This window comes from Aspergillus fumigatus, chromosome 4, assembly GCF_000002655.1.
Source record: "Aspergillus fumigatus Af293 chromosome 4, whole genome shotgun sequence".
In the NCBI taxonomy this organism is placed as follows: domain Eukaryota; kingdom Fungi; phylum Ascomycota; class Eurotiomycetes; order Eurotiales; family Aspergillaceae; genus Aspergillus; species Aspergillus fumigatus.
The window spans coordinates 3,486,152-3,509,293 of NC_007197.1; the positions used below are offsets into that span (position 1 = coordinate 3,486,152).

General features: G+C 49.5%; 8 protein-coding genes across 8 annotated transcripts; 4 read left to right on the forward strand and 4 right to left on the reverse strand.

Moving 5' to 3' along the window:
* Positions 1-1,163: 1,163 nt before the first annotated feature.
* On the reverse strand, positions 1,164-3,541 carry has1 (ATP-dependent RNA helicase HAS1). The gene is made up of 5 exons (XM_746405.3): positions 2,824-3,541; positions 2,676-2,757; positions 1,978-2,617; positions 1,660-1,920; positions 1,164-1,589 (listed from the first exon to the last, which is right to left on the reverse strand). The coding sequence occupies exons 1-5, from the start codon at positions 3,455-3,457 to the stop codon at positions 1,338-1,340; spliced, it is 1,869 nt and encodes a 622-aa protein (XP_751498.2). The 5' UTR covers positions 3,458-3,541; the 3' UTR covers positions 1,164-1,337.
* A 2,153-nt stretch (positions 3,542-5,694) lies between these two features.
* flcA (transient receptor potential ion channel family protein) lies at positions 5,695-10,177 on the forward strand. Its single transcript, XM_746404.2, has 2 exons — positions 5,695-7,743; positions 7,806-10,177. The coding sequence occupies exons 1-2, from the start codon at positions 7,371-7,373 to the stop codon at positions 9,596-9,598; spliced, it is 2,166 nt and encodes a 721-aa protein (XP_751497.1). The 5' UTR covers positions 5,695-7,370; the 3' UTR covers positions 9,599-10,177.
* Positions 10,178-10,331: 154 nt separating this feature from the next.
* Positions 10,332-11,137, reverse strand: AFUA_4G13350 (putative U1 snRNP complex component Yhc1; the record flags this gene model as incomplete). The annotated part of the gene is made up of 4 exons (XM_746403.2): positions 10,332-10,651; positions 10,715-10,798; positions 10,879-11,007; positions 11,071-11,137. 4 exons carry the CDS (start codon positions 11,135-11,137, stop codon positions 10,332-10,334), a joined length of 600 nt encoding a protein of 199 aa, XP_751496.2.
* Positions 11,138-12,242: 1,105 nt separating this feature from the next.
* Positions 12,243-13,700, forward strand: eng5 (glycoside hydrolase family 16 protein). The gene is made up of 3 exons (XM_746402.2): positions 12,243-12,584; positions 12,635-13,091; positions 13,144-13,700. Exons 1-3 carry the CDS (start codon positions 12,250-12,252, stop codon positions 13,486-13,488), a joined length of 1,137 nt encoding a protein of 378 aa, XP_751495.1. The 5' UTR covers positions 12,243-12,249; the 3' UTR covers positions 13,489-13,700.
* Positions 13,701-16,310: 2,610 nt separating this feature from the next.
* On the forward strand, positions 16,311-17,857 carry AFUA_4G13380 (DUF3602 domain-containing protein). Its single transcript, XM_077804672.1, has one exon. It carries the CDS (start codon positions 16,842-16,844, stop codon positions 17,325-17,327), a length of 486 nt encoding a protein of 161 aa, XP_077659905.1. The 5' UTR covers positions 16,311-16,841; the 3' UTR covers positions 17,328-17,857.
* Positions 17,858-17,925: 68 nt separating this feature from the next.
* Positions 17,926-19,923, reverse strand: AFUA_4G13390 (actin-related protein ArpA). The gene is made up of 3 exons (XM_746399.2): positions 18,884-19,923; positions 18,520-18,834; positions 17,926-18,457 (listed from the first exon to the last, which is right to left on the reverse strand). The coding sequence occupies exons 1-3, from the start codon at positions 19,649-19,651 to the stop codon at positions 18,395-18,397; spliced, it is 1,146 nt and encodes a 381-aa protein (XP_751492.1). The 5' UTR covers positions 19,652-19,923; the 3' UTR covers positions 17,926-18,394.
* A 66-nt stretch (positions 19,924-19,989) lies between these two features.
* Positions 19,990-21,204, reverse strand: alg13 (N-acetylglucosaminyldiphosphodolichol N-acetylglucosaminyltransferase catalytic subunit ALG13). Its single transcript, XM_746398.3, has 3 exons — positions 20,737-21,204; positions 20,526-20,664; positions 19,990-20,471 (listed from the first exon to the last, which is right to left on the reverse strand). Exons 1-3 carry the CDS (start codon positions 21,050-21,052, stop codon positions 20,333-20,335), a joined length of 594 nt encoding a protein of 197 aa, XP_751491.2. The 5' UTR covers positions 21,053-21,204; the 3' UTR covers positions 19,990-20,332.
* Positions 21,205-21,299: 95 nt separating this feature from the next.
* Positions 21,300-22,899, forward strand: AFUA_4G13410 (mitochondrial 37S ribosomal protein mS35). Its single transcript, XM_746397.2, has 2 exons — positions 21,300-21,918; positions 21,979-22,899. Exons 1-2 carry the CDS (start codon positions 21,366-21,368, stop codon positions 22,575-22,577), a joined length of 1,152 nt encoding a protein of 383 aa, XP_751490.1. The 5' UTR covers positions 21,300-21,365; the 3' UTR covers positions 22,578-22,899.
* The last annotated feature ends 243 nt before the right edge of the window (positions 22,900-23,142 follow it).

Consider the following 23,142-nt stretch of genomic DNA (forward strand, 5'->3'; position numbering starts at 1 on the left):
TCATTCATTGCCTCTCAGGCCTGTGCTCTGAAGATACTGTGCTGGTGGTGCAGAACCCCTAATCGGAACTGCGACCAGAGTTTCTCGAGTCGTCAGTTTGACGAGAAATCTGCAATAATGTCCATCTTACCACGGATGATTCAAACTCTTTCGGAGCCGTTCAACATCAGATTAGATGTTGAGGTTTACCTACGTCCAAAACAAGAACACAAACTCTAAGTATCCACCGTCGGCGCGGGATCAGGACCCGCTCTCCCAGGAACCGCCAGCACTGGCTCATGGCAACAACACTCAAACAGGAAGTGCTTTCGAAGGTTAGTTTGACCCTCAGAAACTCATTTCCTCCTTCATGCTGAATCAATCCCCAATTCGATGGAAAATCTGACGCCTACCAAAGGCCGATCAGCCATCTCCAGGACAACCCTCGTGTCCTCTGCATCGTTGGGCGTGATGGCTCCATAATGTCCGCCAACTCATCACATCCCACCTTTAACGCCCGTAATTTGGTTGGTTCATTCAATGCGGTTTCCCCAGCCACCGCGGCTGACATCACCAGCCACCGGATCCTTGTTTGCGGCTTCGGAGATTACCATATTTTCTTTTCATTTTTCAAACCGAAAGGAAAGTTTAGGGAATAAGCAAATTTAATCGGATGACCAGGGGAACTTACCAGTCATATCCGATTGCTTCGGAGTCGTTTGCAAGGATGTTTACCTCTTGTGCATGGAACTAATGTGGTACTCTATACAGCGATCTTGTGTACCCTGTGTCCTGTACTCTCTCTACACTTCCAATGGGAGGAACAGGAAAAGTGAAGGCCGAATGGGTTACTTGCATAGGGGCAAATCCCTGGTGCAAGATTGTACCTTGCATGAATTACCTTGCATTAAGGGAACAGCCGATGCCACTTATAGAGATATAGTTATCTAGTATCGGCATCGTCCCGAAATATTCGCCCGACCTTCGGACATATGCTTCATCTGTCGGATTGCATGTCATGTCCTTGGTGTATGCTTAGGACCTAGAAGCGTCGTGAGTGTTTGACATGGGCACCTTGGGCATGAAGACCATGATCTAATGTCTGTAATCCTCGAAGGGTTACAGCTAGTCAAGTCGGACGATTACGAGCCAGTAGTCCACTCGATACCTCGGATACATCTGGTTGGGAACATCTTCAGGGGAAGAACGTAAAACGACTAGAATGTAGACGGATTATATATCCACAAATTATGTATAAACTCCTGCACTCCTAAGAGACATGACGCCAATATCCACAAAGATCAAACATGGTTGCTTTTAGGCTGTCCAGACACGCTCTATGAACAGATCATAGTCTACTAGTCATCATGCTTTCGCTTGAATTTCAATCCTTTGCTGTGAGGCTGGCTGCCGTAGCTGCGCCGCCCCTGCTGCTGCTGCTTTTTGTCGCGACTGAGACTAGCCCCCAGCTGGATGTCGATGCGTGGTGGGGTGGAGAAGCCGAAGCCCTTGGCAACCTTGACGAGATCGAGCTTGTGGACGTCGAAGACAGAGCGAAGGGAATGAGAGGCATACGCCTGAAGGTAGGAGCGGTAACCTTCTTTGGCGGACTAAATTGGAGTCATGTCAGCATGTCGTTCGTCTACTTAACTGGAGTTGAAGGCCAAAAGCGCAACTCACCTTGTTCAGATAGTAGTTTTGGCCGATGAGCTTCTCGAGTTGAGATTGAACGTTGACGATCTTGTTCGCTGGGAACTCGAACTCAACCACGGGCACGCGTGCTTCCTTCAGATGCTTCAAGAATCCGACTTCGGACGGCTGCAGGAACATCAAACTGCGGCCCTTGGCATTGGTACCACGAGCGGTACGACCGACACGGTGAATGTAGTCCCTCGGGTCATCGGGAGGGTCAAACTGAATAATCCAGTCCACAGCGGGGATCTGAAACGATGGTTAGCATAAAGCAGACAGACGATGCGTTGTGGAGGAGTGGCTCACATCCAAGCCTCTAGCAGCCACGTCAGTGCAAATCAGGGTACCCTGCTTGGCGTTGCAAAATTCGAAGAAGGTGTTGGTGCGCTTCTGCTGTTTCTGCTTGCCGTGCAGCTCGAGCACCGGCAGATCAATGTAGTTCAGAAGCTCGGCGTGATACTTGACGCAGTTGCAACTTGAGAAGAAGACAATAATCTTTTTCTTGAGGTTGCGCTTCAGGAAAGAAAAGAGAAGCAGGAAACGCTTATCCGCCTCACAAATGACGTAGCCTTGTTCCAAACCTTCGACCGTACTGTGTTCCTTTCGATGGTCGACGTTGATATAGAGAGGACCGGGCCGAAGGGAGATACGTGCCAGGTCCTCGACCTTTGTAGTCTGCGTGGCAGAGAACAGCATCGTCTGTCTCTCTTCGGAGGGCAGGATCTTGACAATCTGGCGCATTTCATCTTCGAAACCCACTTCTAGAATCCGGTCCGCCTCATCAATGACGAGTGTCTTCAGATTCTTGAAGACGAAACCTTGAGTGTTCTGCAGGTGATCCAGCAGACGTCCGGGGGTTGCGATGAGAAGGTTGACACCCTTCATGAGCTTCTCCGCCTCGGCTCTCCGATTCGCACCTCCGATGACTATACCGTATGTTTGAGAGCTATGAGTACAAGTCAGCAACTGCCGGATACCGAAGCCGGTTGCTGTAGATCACTTACTGGTATTGACATAATTCTCTAGCCACACCAAAAATCTGAAGGGCAAGCTCACGTGTTGGGGAGACGACGATGACACCAGTACCTGTACGGAACGACATCAACATATATCAGCAAGCCGCTCTCACGCAAAGAGGAAGAATATCCTTACCGTTTCTAGGCTTGAACCGTAATGCGCTCAGCATCTCGACAGCCGGAATCAAAAAAGACAAAGTTTTCCCTGAACCGGTCTTTGCGGCACCCAGGACATCCCGACCGGCGAGAAGCGGAGGAATAGTTCGCCTTTGAATCTCAGTCATAGTCTCAAAGCCCATATCATTGATGGCCTTCAATGTCTTCTCCGATAAACCCAGCTCCGTGAACTTTTGAGGCTCGCCCTCTACCGTTGGGAGACTGAGAGTACCCGCCGAGGGGAGGTCTGTGGACTCAGTATCCTTCTTATCCCCGTTGTCTCCATTCTCTGCTTCTGACTGGTCGTTGCCATCGTCTTTGTTGTCGTCGCTGTCTCCGTCGGCTTGAGCAGGAGCGCCCTGTTCTTCCTGGCTCTCATCCCCTTCGTCGCTAGATGCGTGGCTGACCTTGCGCTTCTTAGCGGATTTATCCTTTCCATTCTTCTCACTCTTCTTAGTATCCTCCTCCTTCTCAGGGGAATCGTTCACAGCTCCATTTTCAATGGCAGGCCGAGTGATCGCATCATCTGTCTCAGTTGCTGCACGAGCACCTCCCCCGTGCTTTCTCTTGCGCTTTTTCGTGATCGATTTTGCTGTATCCACAGGGCCCGACATCTCGACTGCTTTGTATCGTAAAAGAGACGAGTGGTGTCTGGAGTCCGAAAGTGGTCTGGTTGAGAAAAGCCTCTATTTTTCGTCTGTCTTTTTTTTTTCTTGGGGTCGACCCACTACAAAACTCCACGTCACGTGCTGATAGGAGCTGATAGTAAAACTTAAATAAGTCCGCAGCCTCAAAACCACTTTTGTAAGGCATCAATTTTCACTTCTCAAGGTATGTCGGACCTCGGTTCAGATAGTCCTATGTACTTTATTCTGAGGCAATACTCGTATCTTCGATGAGATCGGTCCTACCTGCTGAGATAACACTGTATTTGATATTGCACGTTTCTCATTTTCAAAGTTCACCTACTAATATTAAGGCCTCAAATAATGACATATCAATTGATGCTTATAGAGTATTACGCTTGTCCCAGCGAAGCAAACTGATATTGGCAGAACATGATCTGATCAGGATAAAGACCTGAGCTTGCCCATGCTTGGACTAAGCAAATGAGCCAAAGACCTCATAGGGAGCACCTTGCCCGCTTTGCCATGCTCCCATCCTCCTTTAGCGTCAAGGTTGTTTCCACAGATCCAGACGCATCTGACCTTGCTATTATAGGTAATTTCTGATCTGGGGCCAGGCTGAGAGGAGAGTTAATCTCTTTCGTGAGTCCCACGCGAGTCAGAGTCAAGCCCAATGGATGGATTTTAGTTCGTCGTGCTGTCACTGTCCCCGCAACATGAAGAACCATCCAGAGCGATGAGTAATAATTTGGCTGAGGCCATAACACTCCTATCTATCTTCCGAACTGGCTCGTTTCTCTCGGGTAGAAGTTCTCCATTGGCCTCAGTAGATCTGGCGCTGATTCCGAAGCCGAAATATGGCGGTCTGTCCTTGAGATCGCATGCGGTCTGAGGGAGGACTATTCTGTTACCAAGAGGTTCTCTAAGGATCACAGGAAGAGCTGTATGTCTCAAGCTGCAGTGTCTCCTTTTATGGCCGAGACCCCATCAACACTTCCCAATGAAGGCATAAGAGCGCATGCCAACTCCTGCTAACTTTGTCATTCAGCGGGGCTGTGCAATATAGGAGCGATGAGACCTTCAGAGCCAAGATACAATCAACTGATTAATTTTGCTGCCTTGAAGCCAAGGTCAGGAGTGCTGGGCTTTCACTTGGAGTCGACTACTTGGCGGCGCATTATGTATTGATCTCAGTCTCGACTAGATGCAAGAAGAATGATGAACTGTGCATGGTGTTCCAGGGCCATAATAAAGGAAGAAGTCTATGCGATTTCTATTACGAAGTTTCTGCTGGATTGAGCATGAATGCTAAAAATAGCAATTCCTGCTGCCTATGACCTGATGTGTGTCCAAGCTTGGAGTTTCAAATGAACTGAAACATCTGAGATTCTTTGTCCTGACACTTGAGCCCCCAAGGGTCGAAGTACAAAGTACGAAGTACTAAGTACTAATCCTTGATTTCCTTCTAATATTATTGATTCATTGTGGATGTCGTCAGCGCATGACAAGTACAAGTGCGATCCGCGAAGATCGGTGAGGTTGAACGTCACGGCGCACATTCCAGTGCGAGGATCGGCTCAAACCTCCAGCCTCTGATGTAGATCAGGGACGGCAATGTGCGACTGTCATCGGGCCATAATGCTTGAGTTCAAGTAGTATCATGTGCATTGTCCTCCAGATCATGCCGTCAAATGAAATTGGGAATCATCTATGTCTATTGTAGACTAAAGCGGACATCCAAACGTCTGCCACCGAAATCATTGTCCAATACGCCAAGGAATCTTTTGGAGGCTGTGCAGATCGCCGACTTTGGCGCTAATACAGGTTCATATGGAGGATACACAGTACTGCCTAGACTTTACTTCAATGGCCTAGTAGTGTTCTTGTTTGAGAGGGCATTCAACTGTAATATTAACATCCAAAGAAATATGGATTTCATCATGATGTTGATCGATCACTGATATAACCTCAGCCTTGAGCTTAGATCAAGTTTGCATAATCGTATTTAAGTTTGAGTGGGTGGCGGAGTTATTAATAGCATCCATCCGGTTTAGATCATGATCCAAGGTCGAAAGATGACCAGCAGAAAGACCAGTATCCCCATCCAAATTGAGGAAGTTCACAATCTCCGTCATGGTGACACTTGGCCTGAAGTTCTAAACCAGTCTCTAATGATAGACTCTGGACGTGGTTGGGTGATTGCTAAGAACATAGAGTTAAGGTACCTAATAGACCGACGCGAGATCGCCAAGGCGAGTAATGATGAGCATATATCACTTTCAACGGAACAATGGGACTTGATCCACTGGTGCCTTTGGAAAGCTCGAAGGATGTAATCTCGCAATCCGTGGGGTCCTTGGTACCATCTAGGATAACCCAGCCTTCAATCTTCATGAATGACAATACTGGTCCCTTTGTCCTTTTCGGTGGTTGAAAAGTATTCCTGGAAAGGAACGAATCGAAAACCTCACCATGATGAAAAGTTTTAAGTACTCCGTAACACAGAGAATATTGTGTTCCTGTTGCCGCCGGCGCAAAGGCAAATGTGAGTTGGATTGAAATTATAACCAATGATCTGGTTCTCTGGTCCAGCAAATATGCCGCCCCTGAGAGACGCGCGTGCACTATTGGGACACACACAGGCTCAGCACGGGCTGGGTTGATCTGCTCTGGTAGTGGATGCTGTGGGTGGTTGTCCGCCAAGGGAACTTTTGCGAGACACCTTACCTTTGAGATAGTGGATGCGGTACGGAGTACCTACAGAGCATGATCCGAGCATTACGACAATTTCATCAAGGAAATTTGATGGCTGATACGGTCATCCATACTTGGTCATGCTGAAGAATTTTCGGCATAAGGTAAAACTAGTTCCTTCCTTGTATAAGTAACACTGTACTATGTAGACCTAATCCTCCAGTATTTCCTTTGACCTGGTTACCTACCCTACCCCTAAAATCCGTCTTGAATTGAAACTGCAGTAAATCCACTCGACCCAAGGACAGCTGCCTGAACTCACTCTACGACCCTCTGGGACATTAATTAATGAACACATTGATCACCTGTCATTGGCCCACCTCGCAACACAACCCCCCGTGCTGACTCAGCTGTAGAGTGTTTCATCGGCATTCCTGTGGTCTCTCCTGCGACCAGACCTTCTGTCCCATCCAACGCCTCCCCCCCGTTTTCTTGTGTTTCTGGAGAGATCAAGAGCGAAAGGGTGCCATTTCTACCTCTCCTGCCTACCCTCGTTCTTTTATTTCCTTTCTTTCGATATCTCTCTTTGCCGCTTCTTGACTACTGGTCCAAATCGAAGCGTCTTGAGGGAAACTAAAAGAGACAAATAGAGAACGACGGCCATCATATCTCAGGGAAACCCCCGTCCCCTTGGTTGTCTTACCCTCTTAGGCTATACACTGGGTGTTCGCCGTCCCGCTCACTTCACACATCCTCCAACGACTTCGATCGTTCTCGACACTCTTTTATATACACTGCGACACTTGTCACTCTTTCCCAAATTTTGTTGTCAATCGCTTTGTCGCCGTATCGATCCGTGCGCCCCTTCCCCTCGTTTACCTTGCCTAGAAGACTCGCGCTGGATATCCGTCTATGGCCCTTCAATGACTTCTTGAGCGGCAATACAACCCGATTTTACTCGAACAATCTTGAATCGGCACTCTATCTGAATCGCTCGTTACCCTCGCTTCCATATCATTACAATACAACCTTTTGGTCGATACCACATTTCCGCATCCGGCCGGCCCACACTTGGTACTCTGGAGTACCACCTCCCATTCGACAGTGATCATTTCAGCCTTTTGACTGAGCTCTATTCTCGCCTCCATCCACAAACTTCTTCCCCGCTGTCAAGTGCAAGAACACAGCTCGACAGAGCCCTGCCACCATGCGGTTAATGTCGCTGATCATCAACTTGTTCGTCGCTTTTCTCGCAACACCGCTTGTGTCTGCGATTAGGCTCATCGAGTCCAATGCCCTGAACCTGTGCCAAGACAGTTCGAACTTCACAGCAACCTTCTTCAGTGTCACTTTCACGCCCAACAATCGATCATTAGCCTTTGCTTTTGATGGAGTCGCTGCGATCTCCGGTAAGGTTACCGCCGAGCTTGTTCTCACTGCTTATGGTTATGAAGCACTGAGGAAAGAGCTGGATCCTTGCCAAATGAATCTGGCGGGGCTTTGCCCAATGAACGCCGGTCCCATCGATGTCCCCAGCGCCAATATCATTGTGTCAGAGGATGTGGCCAAACAGATTCCTGGTGAGGATGCCTATACTGACTGCTGTTTGGAAAGGGTATAATGTTGCTAACCATACCATTAGGGATCGCATATACGGTTCCAGATCTTGATGCCAAGGTCCGGATTTATATCAACTCGACAGAAACCCGCAAGAGTATTACTTGCATTGAAGCTAGTCTGTCAAATGGCAAGACGGTTTACCAGAAAGGCGTTGGTTGGACAACAGCTATCATCTCGGGTTTGGGTCTTGCTGCTTCCGCAATCACTTCTGGTCTCGGTCACTCAAATACCGCTGCTCATGTTGCAGCCAATGCGCTCTCTCTTTTCGGCTTCATGCAGTCGCAGGCGATGTTCGGCATGATATCCGTTGCAATGCCGCCGATCGTCGAAGCATGGACGCAGAATTTCCAGTGGAGTATGGGTATCATCCACATTGGGTTCCTGGAGACCCTTTGTACGTGGTATCTACGATCGACCGGTGGAACGCCTTCAACCCTTCTGTCCGAGTTGTCTACCACGTCCGTCGAAGTCCTGAAACGCCGAAAACGTTCCATTGAAACTGCAACGAACCTGATGAAGAGAGGCGTCAGCAATATCATGAAAAGAAGTAGTGCGGCCAATGACGCGGCAACTCACGCAACCGTCGTTGTACGTGGCATTGATCGTGTCGGTTTCACGGCAGGTATTGAAGAGACCAATATATTCCTTACGGGTCTCATTTTCTTTGTATTCTTCGTCTTCATGGTCATGGTCATTGTCGCTCTCTTCAAAGCCGGGTGTGAGATCCTCGCCAAGAATGGAAGGATGAAGAGTGACAAGTTTTCTGATTTCCGGAATGGCTGGAAAGTCGTGGCACGAGGCATTTTGTTCCGACTGACCCTGATTGGTTTCCCCCAGATGTGCGTGCTGTGTCTCTGGGAGTTTACCCAGCATAACTCGGCCGCTGAGATGGTACTGGCGGTTATCATGTTTTTGTCAGTGCTCGGCGCTCTGGGTTGGGCTGCTTTCAAAGTAATCCTCCTAGCCAAGCGCTCGGTTGTCATGCACAAGAACCCAGCATACATCCTCTATTCTGATCCCACATGCCTGAACAAGTGGGGATTTTTGTACGTGCAATACCGTGCGACTGCCTACTACTTTGTGGTGCCGGTCCTTTTGTACCTTCTTATCAAGGCCATGTTCATTGGCCTTGGGCAACCCTCTCCTGTTGTGCAGACCGTCGCCCTGGTCATCATCGAGGCCGCCATGCTCGTTGCCGTCAGCGTTCTGCGGCCTTGGATGGACAAAAAGACGAACATCTACAACATTACTATTGCCGCCATCAACTTCGTCAATGCCGTCTTCTTGCTGTTTTTCTCAGAGGTCTTCAACCAACCAGGAATTGTTACCGGCGTCATGGGCGTTGTATTCTTCGTTTATAACGCGGTTTTCTCGCTGGTTCTATTGATTCTGGTGCTTATCGCATCCATCTACGCCATTGTATCGAAAAACCCCGATACCCGTTACCAGCCCATGAGAGACGACCGTGGCTCGTTTATCAAATCGCAGAGCCAATTGACTACGGAATTGGACGCCCTGGGTGCCACTGCACGCGGCGATGTCAAGGACACGTCGTACAAGTCGAGTCCCTTCGACGACGACAATGGCTCTTTCTCAAGCGGCAATGGAGCCAGCATTGGACGTCAGAACCTGCAAGCGTCTCATGATACGACTCCGCACCGCCAAGCCCCAGTCTCTCCAGTTGATCCTTCGGTACCTCTATTTCCCAGCGACGGACGGGGGCCGCCTCATTATGGACGTTCACCATCGCCAATTCCCTACCGCGCCCAGCACAATGCCAGTCCATGGCAGAGAGGGGCCGGATACGATCATTAGAGGATCCCACTGACTATGTTTTTTCGGAGCCTTTCTGGAAATGAAGTTATGGCGTAAGCGCGGGAGTGGACTGACCAATCGTCTTGTCCTCTGAACACTGATATTTTCCTTTTACCCTTTTGTTGTTCACCCACCCTTTCTACTTCCTTTCCTTTTTCTTCTTTGTGATATACTCCAAAATCCTTTTTCTCTTTTTCTCCCAACTTCGCTATTGATCTTACTATATCCTTACTGGATGTTCTCTTTTTCCCTTGCGATTAAAGCTGGCGTTCTGAAGCATTGGATTTGGATATCGGGACCTGGGTTTACGGACTTTTCTCAAGTGTTTTAGGGACCTAGAGTCATTTGTGCTCTACATTGTCCGGTGGTGTATCATATCGCGGTTCCATGTATTGACAGGAACTATATTGCTAGAGCCTGCGTGAGTCACGCTTGGTATCCCATCATGCTCATCATTCTAGAAAACGCCTGTGGTTGCCACAACTGGATGTTAGTGTGGACTCGTGATGGAATTTTATAAAAACCGAATGATCCCCCATCCGAGGTTTGGACAGATGCCTATGGCAATGGTTATATTGCAGTCAAATTAATCATTGTCACTAAATGCATTCGTAGAACGTCCTGTTAAACCACGCTGAAGTAGAACAAATAATAAAAGTTCGTAGAGATCTACCGATATGAAAGCCCGAATAACATCACAAGTAATACGACACAATGACCAGCCCGAACTCAATCATCGCTTTTCACTTAGTCCCGGAGGAGGCCCCGGCAAACTCGAGGAGCCCGTCCCCGGTGGCGCCGGGGGACCCGACATACCGGGCCCAGGGCTCGGGCTGAAACCAGGCTGGCCGGGAGGAGGGACAGGAGGGAATCCCCCAGCGCCGGGAGGAGGAATCTGAAAATTAGGCGGGAATCCGCCAGGTGGCGGGACAGGAGGAAATCCTTGACCAGGGGGCATGTTGCCGAGGGGCGGAGGGGGAAGGCCTCCAGGGGCGCCGCCTGGTGCTGGGGGGAAAGGAGGTGGAAAGGGGAGGCCTCTACCGCCAGGTGGTGCTGTTGGAGTGTCAGTGTTAGAGCGGAAAAATAGAAATAGGATGATAGAGGGTGAGGACGTACGAATGGGCATGCCGGGGGGAGCTCCATTGGGCCCTCCGGGGGGAGGAATGCCGAATGGAGGAGGTGGGAGCTGACCGGGGCGACCTGAGCCAGGGATATTGGTAAGTGCTTTTCCTGACACAAAGAGAAGAAAATTGTTCACATGTAAAGGTGATGTTACATACCAGGGAATCCGAACGGTGGGGGAAAGGCACCCGGGGGAGCCATTGCAGGATTGGGAACAGCTTGGCCCTCGGCGGCATATGAAGACGTTATCGAGTCAATGACGGATTGTGCCTTTTCCTGCCCAATCTCTGTACCAATTGTCAGCACCGTCAGCGACAGACTGTGGCTGCGGAAGGGTAGGGGCTGCGTACGTTGATAGTATTCCACCACGTTCCTCAAGTGATTCCGACCCGCATTGTGTGCCTTACGCACGCTCATCGAGTCGTGCGTGAGATATACATCACAGTAGTCACCTGTGCACAGAATCCACAGTTAGAATCACTGCAGCTGAGACTGAGGTTGTATTGATAAGATGATTGATTTCGGATGGGCAATCGCAGCCGAACCACTGATATGTTTTCGACAGGGAAGGACCTACAGAAGAGTACAGCGGATGTCAGCTTGGATGCTCATATTATAGGGAAGAGATACTTATATTTTGGCATTTTCAAATGTAGAAGCGATCGCTTCCTGCAATCGTATGGGAGAAGTTTGAATGGGTGGCGCTCAAAGAGCGCGTTGCGTGTCGGGGAAAGATTGCGCTCTGAGTCAGAACGGATCTGCGCTGATCAAATAAGCAACTCTCAGATTGCAGTACAAAACTTGTCTTGTCTGTCAATAGTTCGGTTGCATGGAGTCAACTTGGTTAATTAAAGCATTGCGCGCAAGTAAATTTAGCTACGGAGCGGAGAGATTCCATCCAATGGAGGCTATCAGAGCGGTGAAAAGTGGCAAAATCCAATGATGTCCTCAGGCTCGAAGGTGTCAAGGCTAGCAACGCTGCCTGGAAGCAACTCCGTTCTGTGAGGTTGCAATGATGACGATATTCAGTCGACTATCTCAGTCATAGCAAATGCTATTCACAGCAGTGCGCCAAGACCATGGCAAATTAGAGGAATTGCGAGCTAAATTTTATCATTGTTAACTATTACCATGCACTGCACGTCTTGATAGAGCTCAAATGGGACGGAATACACGAGCCGAGCGAAGAGGCGTCCTCCTACATTCGCATTGCTTTCTCACTATAGGGGGATATCCCAATCTGGTCGTACGAAATGACAAGAGTTGTTGAAGCTTTTTGGTCATGTTTAGTAGATCAGTAGCGTTATCTGATGGTTCTCAGAATGGATACCTGCCTGGACCATTCTTCATAGCTAAGTCGACCTGTGGTTGAACAACGTGAGAGATCCGAGGAACTTATTCTGAAGCATCTCAGCTGTGATTCATGATGGCGTTGATGTGTCATGATGTTCTTCATCGACGGACTGTAATGTGCTGCAACTGCTTCACACTTGCAAGTCTCGAAACATCAATGTCAGAAATTAGCAGAAATGGCCGACACGAGCAATTTTTACCATGGAGAGGCATTGTACAAGGTTGAGAGAAACCCCACGGCCCATGAGATCCAGTCAAATAAGCCCTGCAAGGACGATAGCTCAGCTCAGTGTTCTTGCTGCAACCCCAGGGGATGGCCCCGTGCAGTCAAGATCCTCGTTCCTGTTGCAGTGGCTGCTGCGGTTCTAGCTGGTGTCATAGCAGCCACTGTTCTAGGAACGAGGGGTACTCAATATCCCGATTATTTACCACTCGACTATTTCCTGGTGGATGAGTACCACCCATCCTCCTTCTTTGATCACTTCTGGCACCCTACCAATGGATTCGTCGAGTGAGTAAACGATTTTCGGCCTGCATTGAGCTCGCGCTTATGATGTACAGGTATGTCGACCGTAAACAAGCAGAGTCCCTCAATTTGATACATTCTACAGGCTCATCTGTAAGCATCAGAGTCGACAACAAAACCCGCGTAGGCTACGCGCCCCGAGGCAGAAAGTCCGTCCGACTCGAGTCCAAGAAAGGCTACGACATGGGCCTATTCATCTTCGACATTATCCACACACCCTACGGCTGCGGAACCTGGCCCGCCCTGTGGCTCGCTGACACATACAACTGGCCGCTCAACGGGGAAATCGACGTCCTCGAAACCACAAACAGAGCTACAGAAGGCAACGTGGTCACCCTGCACACCGATAAGGGCTGCAGCGTCAAGGGAAGACGGAAGCAGCTGGGCAGCGCGCAGTACTCGACGTGCGATGATAAGCACGGGAACGCGGGCTGTGCTGTTCAAGCTCGCCCGGCCACATACGGGCAGGAGCTCAATGAAGATGGCGGTGCTGTATGGCTTCCGTCCTCTGCCTTTTTAGGTCAAAAATACTGACCCGTTCCAGATATACGCGGTCGAACTGCGAGAAGCAGGAATCCGAGTCTGGGGTTTCCCGCGCGGCTCCATCCCAGATGACATCTCGAGTATGGAGCGCAGACCTGACCCGTCCTCTTGGGGTCCAGCTCTGGCTGACTTCCCCAGCACACACTGCGACATCCCGTCTCACTTTAGCAACCAGAGCATCATTGTCAACATTGATCTGTGCGGCGAGATGGGCGCCCAACGGGAGGAGTACAATGATTTGTACGGTTGTCCGGCAACATGTCAGGAGTTTGTCGCTCGTAACGCGCAAAATTTATCGCAGGCTTATTGGGAGTTTCGCAGTTTTCGGATCTATCAGACGATGTGAAGGGGGGTTCTAATTTGACTCGCTATTCTTCCGTGGGAGGTTGATTTTTGTTTTTATTGGAAGACCTGCGACTGGCTCGCGGGATCTTGCTTTATACATGGACTTGCGGGTTCATATTGCTGATTGCCGCTCTTCCTGGCTCATGTCTAACGCAATTGATACCCCATATTGATCTTTCCTCTGCTTGATTGAGGTGAGTGTAGTACTACTAGTGCAAGTGCTAGTGAGAAAGCCTAGCACAGAATAAGAAAATTGCAGGCTACCTGAACCCTCACGACAAGAGACCTTCCATAAATCACGCAACCTGACGGCAACTCGCCATGACGTGATGTAGGATGAGATACGGAGTACTGAGGCCTCCTATTGAGACCAGTGACAAACTGACGCTGAGGTCTTAGACCTGTCCAGGATCCAGCGGGAGATTAACCAGTAGTCGCCTCGAACCGGAGCGGTCAAAACCCCAGCCGGCCCCAGACCAGCGGCATTCTGTTACTTAAGATTATGCCGGCCGGACGGTTCTAGTTTCTCTGATCTTCAGGCTTTAGCTAATATTAATAATGGCTTGACGAATCCAACTCCGCAATATGATGCAGGGGGAAAGAAATGCCGCATATTGGGGATGTGCACCGAGTATGCAGTTTTGTACAACTGTGACACTGGATGCTGATGTGCATGCTGCTGCTACACTCGTCGCAAATGGCGCAGTGGAGAGTAATGGGACAGTTTCATTTGGAAGGTGATTTCCGACTGCAGACACTACCTGAGAAAGTATAGTCGTTCTACGGGAGTCCGTTGGAGTTTGGGAAGAGGGGCTCACCGCACCCAAGTTCCCAAACAGTTGAGCAGTACGGAGTAGACTACCTCAACAAAGCAGGAGAATTCAAATTTCGGGGGGAAGGGATCTGCCACGAGGGGTATAGAACCCTTTAGAACGCAATACATAATAACCCCTATTCTGCCGGTGAGATCACGGGGGGATATCATGGGATGCTGACTGCTGGCGGTGCCAGAAATGACAGTTAGGTACAGAGTACGGAGATGGTGGTAAGCCGCGTTGTGCTGGGGCAGGAAAATCCGGGGAAGGCAATCTTCCTGTTTCATCCTGGCACAGTCAGGCTGGAGAAGCCTCGGAGAACATTTGGATTGAATGGGCCGGCGATTTGCCGGTAAGGTGATCCGGTTGCTGGTACTGGTCAGTGGCACTCGGCGAGAACCACCAGTGACTATCCATTTTGACAAGTTGGAATGATGACTAGCAAAGGCAGAGTCGTAAGGCCAGTCAGTTTCGCTGGTTGGAGTCACAGAGAAACTTGGTACCCTCAGTGGACATTGACTAGTCGAGAGCAAGTGGGATACTCCGTACACAGGAGAAGAATAGAAGGTGAGAGAAAAAATTTATTTTTTTTTTTTTTCCCTCTTTCTGTGCGTCATTTCCGAGATCCGTCTTTCTCTGTACGGATTAGTCTGCAATCAATCCAGGCTCTTCCGGTCTGGGGAAAGCTGTCCTCTTTGAGCCTAGTGTCTGTTCTCCTGTCAATTTGCAGTCAGGCCAGTCAAAAGTCTCTGCCACAGTACACAGTATGAAGTTTGAGATGATCGAGGTAGCAATTATAATAAATTCAATTACGAATTAGCAATGAGGATTACCCAGAATGAACTAGACACTGGGTAGAATCCAAAATTGAGAAGATTCTAAGATCCTTCATCCTTGACTGATCGCCCCTGACTTGACATGGCGCTAGACTCCAGCAAGGCTAGTCGGATCTACGAGTGCCAAGCCATTCACTTTGCATCCTTCTCCAAGACATGGACCACCATTGAAGACACTTCTCCTGAGACTCAGTCATGGGATGCATTATTGTCTACCAGGAAAATAGTGCTCTAAAGGTAGATCGATCACCGAACGCCGAGCCTCAGAAAGGGGTAGGTACAGGGTCAATGGCATGGAATGTCCTAAGAGATGGCAGTTTCTACGACAGGAATGATGCAATTGTACATGTATTTCGGTACGGAGTACATGCGGGGTTTTTTTTAATTTTGTTTCCTTTTTTTTTTGCTTTGTCCGCTTTCTTTACGCCTCGACGAGCAACCATCCAATAGTCCAATAACAATAGGCCATGTTACACTGACTATACTACGTAGAGATTGTTGTAGATGGTGAGGAACGATAGTCTGAGGCTCCAGCCATGCAGTATTCACCAAATAAAGATGCCACGAGACTACCTTAATTAGGATTTCGCCGCATGATCCAGCCCCCAGGAACTGCGAAGCAAATCGCTAACGGAGAAAGATCTGAAGCATTGACGGACGGAGACGGTGAGGAATGGGAATTGGATACATCGTTCTATGGATACATACCATGTCTAGAACCATCTGCTCTCCTCATCGTGACCACCACCTGGATTGCTTTGGTGGCATTTGGGAAAGAGGCGATTGCTCAAAGCGACTCGTGACTGACCATCCAGCAATTTCCATTACCCCCAGAAAATTCTAGGGATCATATGATTGGCTTCAAAGGCCGTTTCTGTTACGTTTGCCACGCCGCGCAGGGACGGTGTGCTCGTCAGATGATCCCTAAAATTTTCTTAAAGCAGCAAGGACTGTTGGCTGCCCACTGGAGTTTTTGCCCAATAGCAGACTGACCTGCTGACACAATTTTGACATATCCAATTCTGATTGGCTGTTGTGCCGCTGAATCAGCGAATTATTGTTGTTGCCGCCTTACAGCTTACCGAAGAACCGCGCGCATACACTCGGAGGCTTACATGATACGTCGACTGTGAGAGAATTTTCGCTGGGGAAATTTTTTTTTTGGTTTCTACGACAAGACTAACCGCCAACTCCACTTGGTTACCCAGTGTCCACAAACAGCACCGCGTGTGACCCTCTGGTTCTGTCCGTGACCCTTGTGCCTGGCAAGGAGCGCCCCAGCTGAGGCACTAATGGTGCGATTTGGTGCAATGATGGTAGACCATGACGGCACAAGGGAGCATAACTATATAAAACCTTCCCCGCCAGAATGTTTGGGTCCCATACTATACAGTCTCCATCCAGCACACAAAGAAATCTCTTCTCCTTGTTACTTCGCGTCCTCATACTCATCGCTAAACTACTCTCTCACACGTCTTCGATCTTTACAAACTCATTTACTTGACATTCGAGCATTCTGCTTCTACGTACTTGAAGTCGCCTACAATTCAGCGTGGTCACGTCAGCTATAGACTAGACGTTGAGCTTCATCCGTTAGATGGTTCTTTGCTGAGAGTTGGCTCTTGAGTCAATCGCACAATCCGCATACCACAAGCTTGATTCGAGTATTATCCGGTCAAAGGACATCTATCACCACTACCATAATGCCCGCGAAGATGAACTATCGCGTAATTGAACCTCACCCGTCCGTTCCTCACAACAGCCGTCCAGCCCTACATACAGCTCGCGGAGGCGCTGGCAACGTTATCAGCCTGAAGAACACCAAGACTACCGATTCGCAAACAGCTACCGGCCCCGCCTCTCTGACACGCCTGGATTCCAATGTCCCAAGTACCTTCAAGTCCGGCCGCGGCGGCGCAGGGAATGTCCACAGCAGCAGCGAACGAGCAATCTTCAGCTTTGACGAGGAACTGGAACGGGAATTGCGCCGCGCCGCCCCTGTCTACCATGTCGGCCGAGGAGGTGCTGGAAACATGATCTACGATGATAGCTGCAGTAGCGGCAGCAGCATCCTCACTCGCAAGTTTTCTTCCAGCAGCACGGCATCAGCGAGCAGCACCGGCTCTACTCGTGAAAAGGCCCTTCGTGGCCTGGAGAAGGGCTGGGGGAAGATCAGAGGTATGGCTTAAGGGGTTGCCATTCCCTTCTGCATAATGCGCTTCTCTGCGCCTTAACGACATGACGATTTACGACCAACAACAAAAAAAGTTTTCTTTTTCTTTCGATTATCATCTCCTTGGGGAAGTCAACCATCACTTACGCTTTTCCTAATCCAACTTCCAACATCCTTCGTGCGATGTGATTACTGTGGAGCGTCCTGGCCGACTATCCGCGACTAAATCCATTTCTGCTTCAACATGATTGTATCGATCTGATACCCCTGCTACAATACATCTGAAATTTGCTTTCATTGTTTGTGATTCCCCAAGGATTCTTCAACGTCCATTGCGCCTATCTCCCATCATTCATACCATTCTGTTTCTTCAGCGTGAACATTTGTGGCATGCCAGATCTTTGGAGTGGCATCGGGGAGGCCATCTGCATGCATTTGCATCTGCATCCCTCATGTATCTTAGCGTACCACTGGCGTTAGCCACCAATTGGAAACACGAAACAGATTTCTGCTATTGGATCTCTGCTCTACCTTTATAGTGACCTGTCCGTAGTCATTCATCCGTAGACCAGATTTATGTACTCGCACTGACAATATGGTTTACATTTGATCATCGTACGACATGTCACTCATTCCGTCTATATTCCAATGTCTATTATGTACAACATCTGCCTTACAGACGGCTCCCGCTGATACATACAGGCCAAACACTACCTGAACGCAACCAGCCCCACTAAAGCATGAGGTAAATTACTTGCTGTTTAATACAGTTCGGCAGCGGGACATGGATTTCATGCAATGATTGAGGCGCTATCATGTGGTATGTTGCATTGCGTCCTGCAAGAGAAAAGAAAGGTATAGTGCGTGATGCGATGAACGATACATCAATGGCTCACGAAGAGGGAAGAAGAAGGGTATCAAAAGCCCAAGCCTAGCCGCTACGGGTAGTGGTTTGACTCAATTGAGCACGCCGGACTTGTGGCAGCTGGTCTGGTGTCTATGGGCCAGAAGGCAGGATATAGAAACGGACGAGCAAGACTCATCCCTTCATGATCACTGCGTTTGTTGATGTAAGATGAATGTTTAGGCGAATTTCCTGTGGATGATCTCCGGGTCTTCGTGCCATTCGTCTGCGCTTACCCACATCTGAGGGAGGTGTTAGCTGGTTCGCTTTGGGGTAGGGGCTGGGGAGTGACTTAAAGACGTACTTTTCGGAATGTGCTGAGCCCAGCGAGGATACCACCGCCGATCCAGGTGGTGTATTTCCGTTCTGCCGGAGCAGAGATGCGAATCTTCATGTCCTCCACGGCCAATCTCTTGATCTCGCGCATTAGTCTATCTGGGAAGTTCTTGCACAGCGTTGAGCCCCCTGAGAGGACGATGTTGAGATATAGAGACTTGCGAAGATCGAGATCTGTGCGGGTAATCGCGTCTTGGACAATCTGATGAACACCAGGGTATTCCAAGCCGATGAGCTCGGGCTCGAATAGGATCTCGGGGGCTCTGTAGCGCTCTTGTCCGATCTATCCTGGTCGATTAGCTTGGTCTCCCCATGAAAGTAGAAGGGCTGACCTTGATCTTGTGCCCATCAGGCAATACGTAGTCGACAGCTTTGGTCTCCGACTTGTGATAACTGTTCATCCAGTCCTTCTCTTCCCGCTTCGGATCCAAAGACACGTAGCAGACCTTCTCCTTGATCATCCGCACCACCTCCTTCTCCGCGCTCGTATGCAGCACATGCCCGTTCTTCCGTAGTAGCAGCTGCAATTGCTCCGTAACATCTCGCCCCGCAACATCAATCCGCCGTATACTATTGGGAATCGCGAAACCCTCAAACACAGGTACCGCGTGGGACACCCCGTCCCCTGAGTCCAGCACCACGCCCGTCGTGCGCCCGGACGCGTACAGCGACAGCACCGCCTGGATAGACGTATACAGCGCCGGCACATTAAACGTCTCGAACATGATCTGGGCAGCGATATCGCGGTTCTTGCGCGGGTTGAGCGGGGGCTCCGTCAGGAGCACGGGATGTTCCTCCGGTAGCGTCTTCAGCTCGTTCTCGTACACGTAGTGCCAGATTTTCTCCATGTCATCCCAGTCCGTCACAATTCCGTGTTCCAGGGGGTATCGGATCTTGAGCAGCCCGCGCAATTCCTGTGCTCGTTGCCCGATAAACACGTCGCCCTCTAGACCGCCGGCCATCACCCGGGGGTGTTTTGGTCGCCCGACGAACGAGGGGAAGAAACATGAGGGGATCTCTTCTCCGGCGAAACCGGCGCGGATTGTGCCGCTGCCATTGTCGATGACAATGGGGGCGTTGTGAAGCGTTGCCTCGGCCATTCTGTGAGGAGAAGGGTTGTGTTTGGGGAGGAAGTCGGTAGGGGAAACGCGGCACGAATTGTGGTGACAATGGCCCTCCGGCCGATTCTTGCTGGTTGTGACTCGTAAGACCGGTGGCTGAGAAAGATTCTAACTGGTAGACTGTGAAGTGAACTTTAGTTCATTCGCGGGGACACTGGCAATTGTATGCAAATTTGTCGTTTTCAGAGGGGATGTTGATGTTGTATTCCCCAACACTTCGCGTCCGCTCAAGTTTCCTATCAACAAGGAGCTTGGGCCAGCCAACTATCGCTGCTACAAGTGTACTTCTACATCTATTTGTCGCAACACCAAAATTTATCATAAAATACCACAATGGCGGACCTTGAAGGCTTGAAAACAATATAAATACCTAAGCAGGCAAATTCCAATGTTCATGAACGGCCGTTCAGTAAACAAACAAGGCATCGGCCTTTCTTCTATTTAACCACAAGGTTCGATCAACCAACAACTCTTCCTCAAGGGCCCGTGCAGGAGGCGCAAAACCTTGGACCAGATATTCGGAGGCCAAGCTTAGAGCAATTCCAAAAGTTGGAAGCACCGAGGATGAAGAAGTAGTGGCGGCGTTATCGATCGCAGTTCATGTGAAAGTAGCCAAGAGGTAGCATGAATCATCATTCATAAGGGAGCTGGCGGTGTTTTTCAATCCACAAATCCCATCTCATCAGACATTACTTGCTCCAGTGTCGGCTGATTTTTCTGGTCAGGGCCACGAACAGGCGGCCACCTCAACATGCGAGCTCGCAGTTGTTCAGCCTGATGCAGTGCTTGGCAAAGATTTCTGCAGGGTAATTAGCAAAAGTCCGAAGCACATATCGCAGAACCTAAAACCTACTGATAGTGACTAGCAACCACGTATCCTTGTTTCTGTAACTGGCGCGCTAGTTCCTCTTGATGGTTGTCCTGAAGAGAAGGATTGGGCACAACGATGAGGGGAATGCCCATCCGTAACACCTCGAGAATAGTGCCAGAACCTAACAAGCATTCCATGTCAGATATCAGGAAGACGCCAGTGCTATTTAGCGGCCAAGAAAGATGTTCCATACCTGCGTGACTGATAACCAACCCACCACTTCGTCCTTTACTTATGTCTGCTTGAGCCAATGCAAAATCTCCTCCCAGCCCATGCTCATGGAAGGAGAAACCACTGATATTTATTCTGCGCCATGGCCTGCGTTCCGGTGGGTACTGCTTGAGGAAATTCTCATAAATCACTGCATTCTTGCCGTATTGTACCAGTAAATGAGAGTAGCCATTTTCCTCCAGGGCCGTCACAAATGAGGGATCTAGCGCAGCGCGTACAAGCTCTTCAAAAGAGGCAGTTGCGCCGACTGTCACAAAGCATACTTTAGTCGCGAGCATGACCGCAAACTAAGTCCCCAGGAACTCCGTTTGACAGGGATTTTGATCGATGCCTTGACAGGGCCGCAGAATCATTTCAGCTCCTAAGCTAGTTAGGGCCCTTTGAATAGATACGCAAGTCCCTTATCAACCAACATCAAGGTCAGACAAAGGAGATGATGAATGGTTGTTGCAGTACTTGGGAGTGATGTATTGATCCGCTTATCCTGTTTGGGTTTAGCGTTGCCATGCGAAGTTCATCCGCAGAAAACATCTCCGACATGCAAATCCAAGGAGGAATTCGACAACCCCCCACGGCCAATCTTCGCCTGCAATGGCCTTTGTCGCAAGATATCTGGGCCGTACGGCCTTCTCAGTCGCTCGGAGAGGTCCGACTGCTCTTCAATCTCGCCCGTTCTCTGTCACACCCTTTAAATTCGTGCCGGAAGATCCGCCAATTGCCAAAGGACCTTCGCCGGAGGATGAATTGCCTGACGTGCCGGAATACTCGCCAGATCTCCTTAGCAAGGAGGAGCGGTCAATGTATGAAATGCTATCCCCGGAGGAACGGGAGGCCTTTGATGCGGAGCAACGTCGCATGATCGAAGAATTCAATGACCCGCAAGTGCGAGCGGCCAAATTTGCGGAGATCGAGAAGAGTGTGAGAGACATAGAGAAGGAAGTAGGGCTGCGATTTGAGGATGTGCCGGACAGATCCCGGGGCTTCTGGGCTGAGGAAGAAGACGATGAATTCGGTCTTGTCGAGGACGCAGATGACGATTTCCATGACGACGAAATCACCTCCATGGCGCACGCGGAGGTCGAATTGCACCGCGAGATTCGTGAATATGCTCGCATCGCGGCTTGGGATATGCCTTTACTGAGCAGTAAGTTACAACATTTTTAGGCGACTATGGTTCAATGCTAATCTGGTCCCCAATCCCTAGAACTCGCCAAACCTTTTACTCTTCCTCCCGAAACTCACATCCTGCGCTTCCGCTACACCACATATATGGGTGAACAGCATCCAGCCGAGAGCAAGGTGGTCGTCGAATTGGCCAGCAAGGATCTTGTCCCCAAATATCTCTCCGAGAAACAGCGCCAGACCTTCCTGAAACTCGTGGGAACCCGCTACAACCCCGATACGGACATTGTACGCATGTCCTGCGAGAAATTCACAACTCGCGCCCAGAACAAGCGATACCTGGGTGATATTGTCAACACCCTGATCAAAGAGGCGAAGGAAGGCGACTCCTTCGAAGACATCCCTCTCGACCTCCGCCACCACAAGCCCAAGACTCAGCTGCGCTTCCCAGAGGAGTGGGCGATGACAGAACAGCGGCGGAAGCAACTAGAGGCCACACGGAGAGAGAGACAGCTCAACGAGCAAACACGGCGGGCAGTCGTGGATGGGAACGCCATCGTTGCACAGGCCACTCTGTCACTGCCTTCGTTGAACCCTGCCTTGAGCGCCAGAGCCACCGAGGAGCGGGAGAAGGTTGCTGTCAAGGTTGGAGCCAAGGGTCTGAAGAAGAGAGTACGTTAGAGCCTCATCGCGGTGGTGTATTGAACTTCATTAGTTCATGTATTCGATGGATGTCTTCTTTTGCGTGATTTTGAGTTCGAAAATATCAAGGGCGGGCGCACATGTCAAACGGTCGTATAGACTATCACTTACACTATTGTACAATATTCTACTTCATGAGCTTTCCCCATCTTTTATCACTGGGATGTAAGTATACTATGTTTCTGCTTCATGCCTGTACCACGAAAAAGGAATCGGAGGAAAGCTTCCAGCAAGTCAAATGCAATCATCCATTAAATGTCATTAAGGCCATCCTCTTTTTTTTTTTTTTTTTTTTTTTTTTTTTTTTTTTTTGGGATTTTTATTTAAAGATATAAATCCATACCCATCAACCGTCGTTATAACAGACGACAGACGCAGAAGGACGACGAGAGATCCGCCCAAGTTCAAAAGTCACGAGAACAAAAACCTGGCGAGGTCAAAGTCGAAGCCAAATTCAACTCATCAACCTCGCCATTGGTTTTGTTCACAACCTCCAAACTAGCAGTTCAATCTCATATCCTTCCTCTATTCGTAATTACAATAT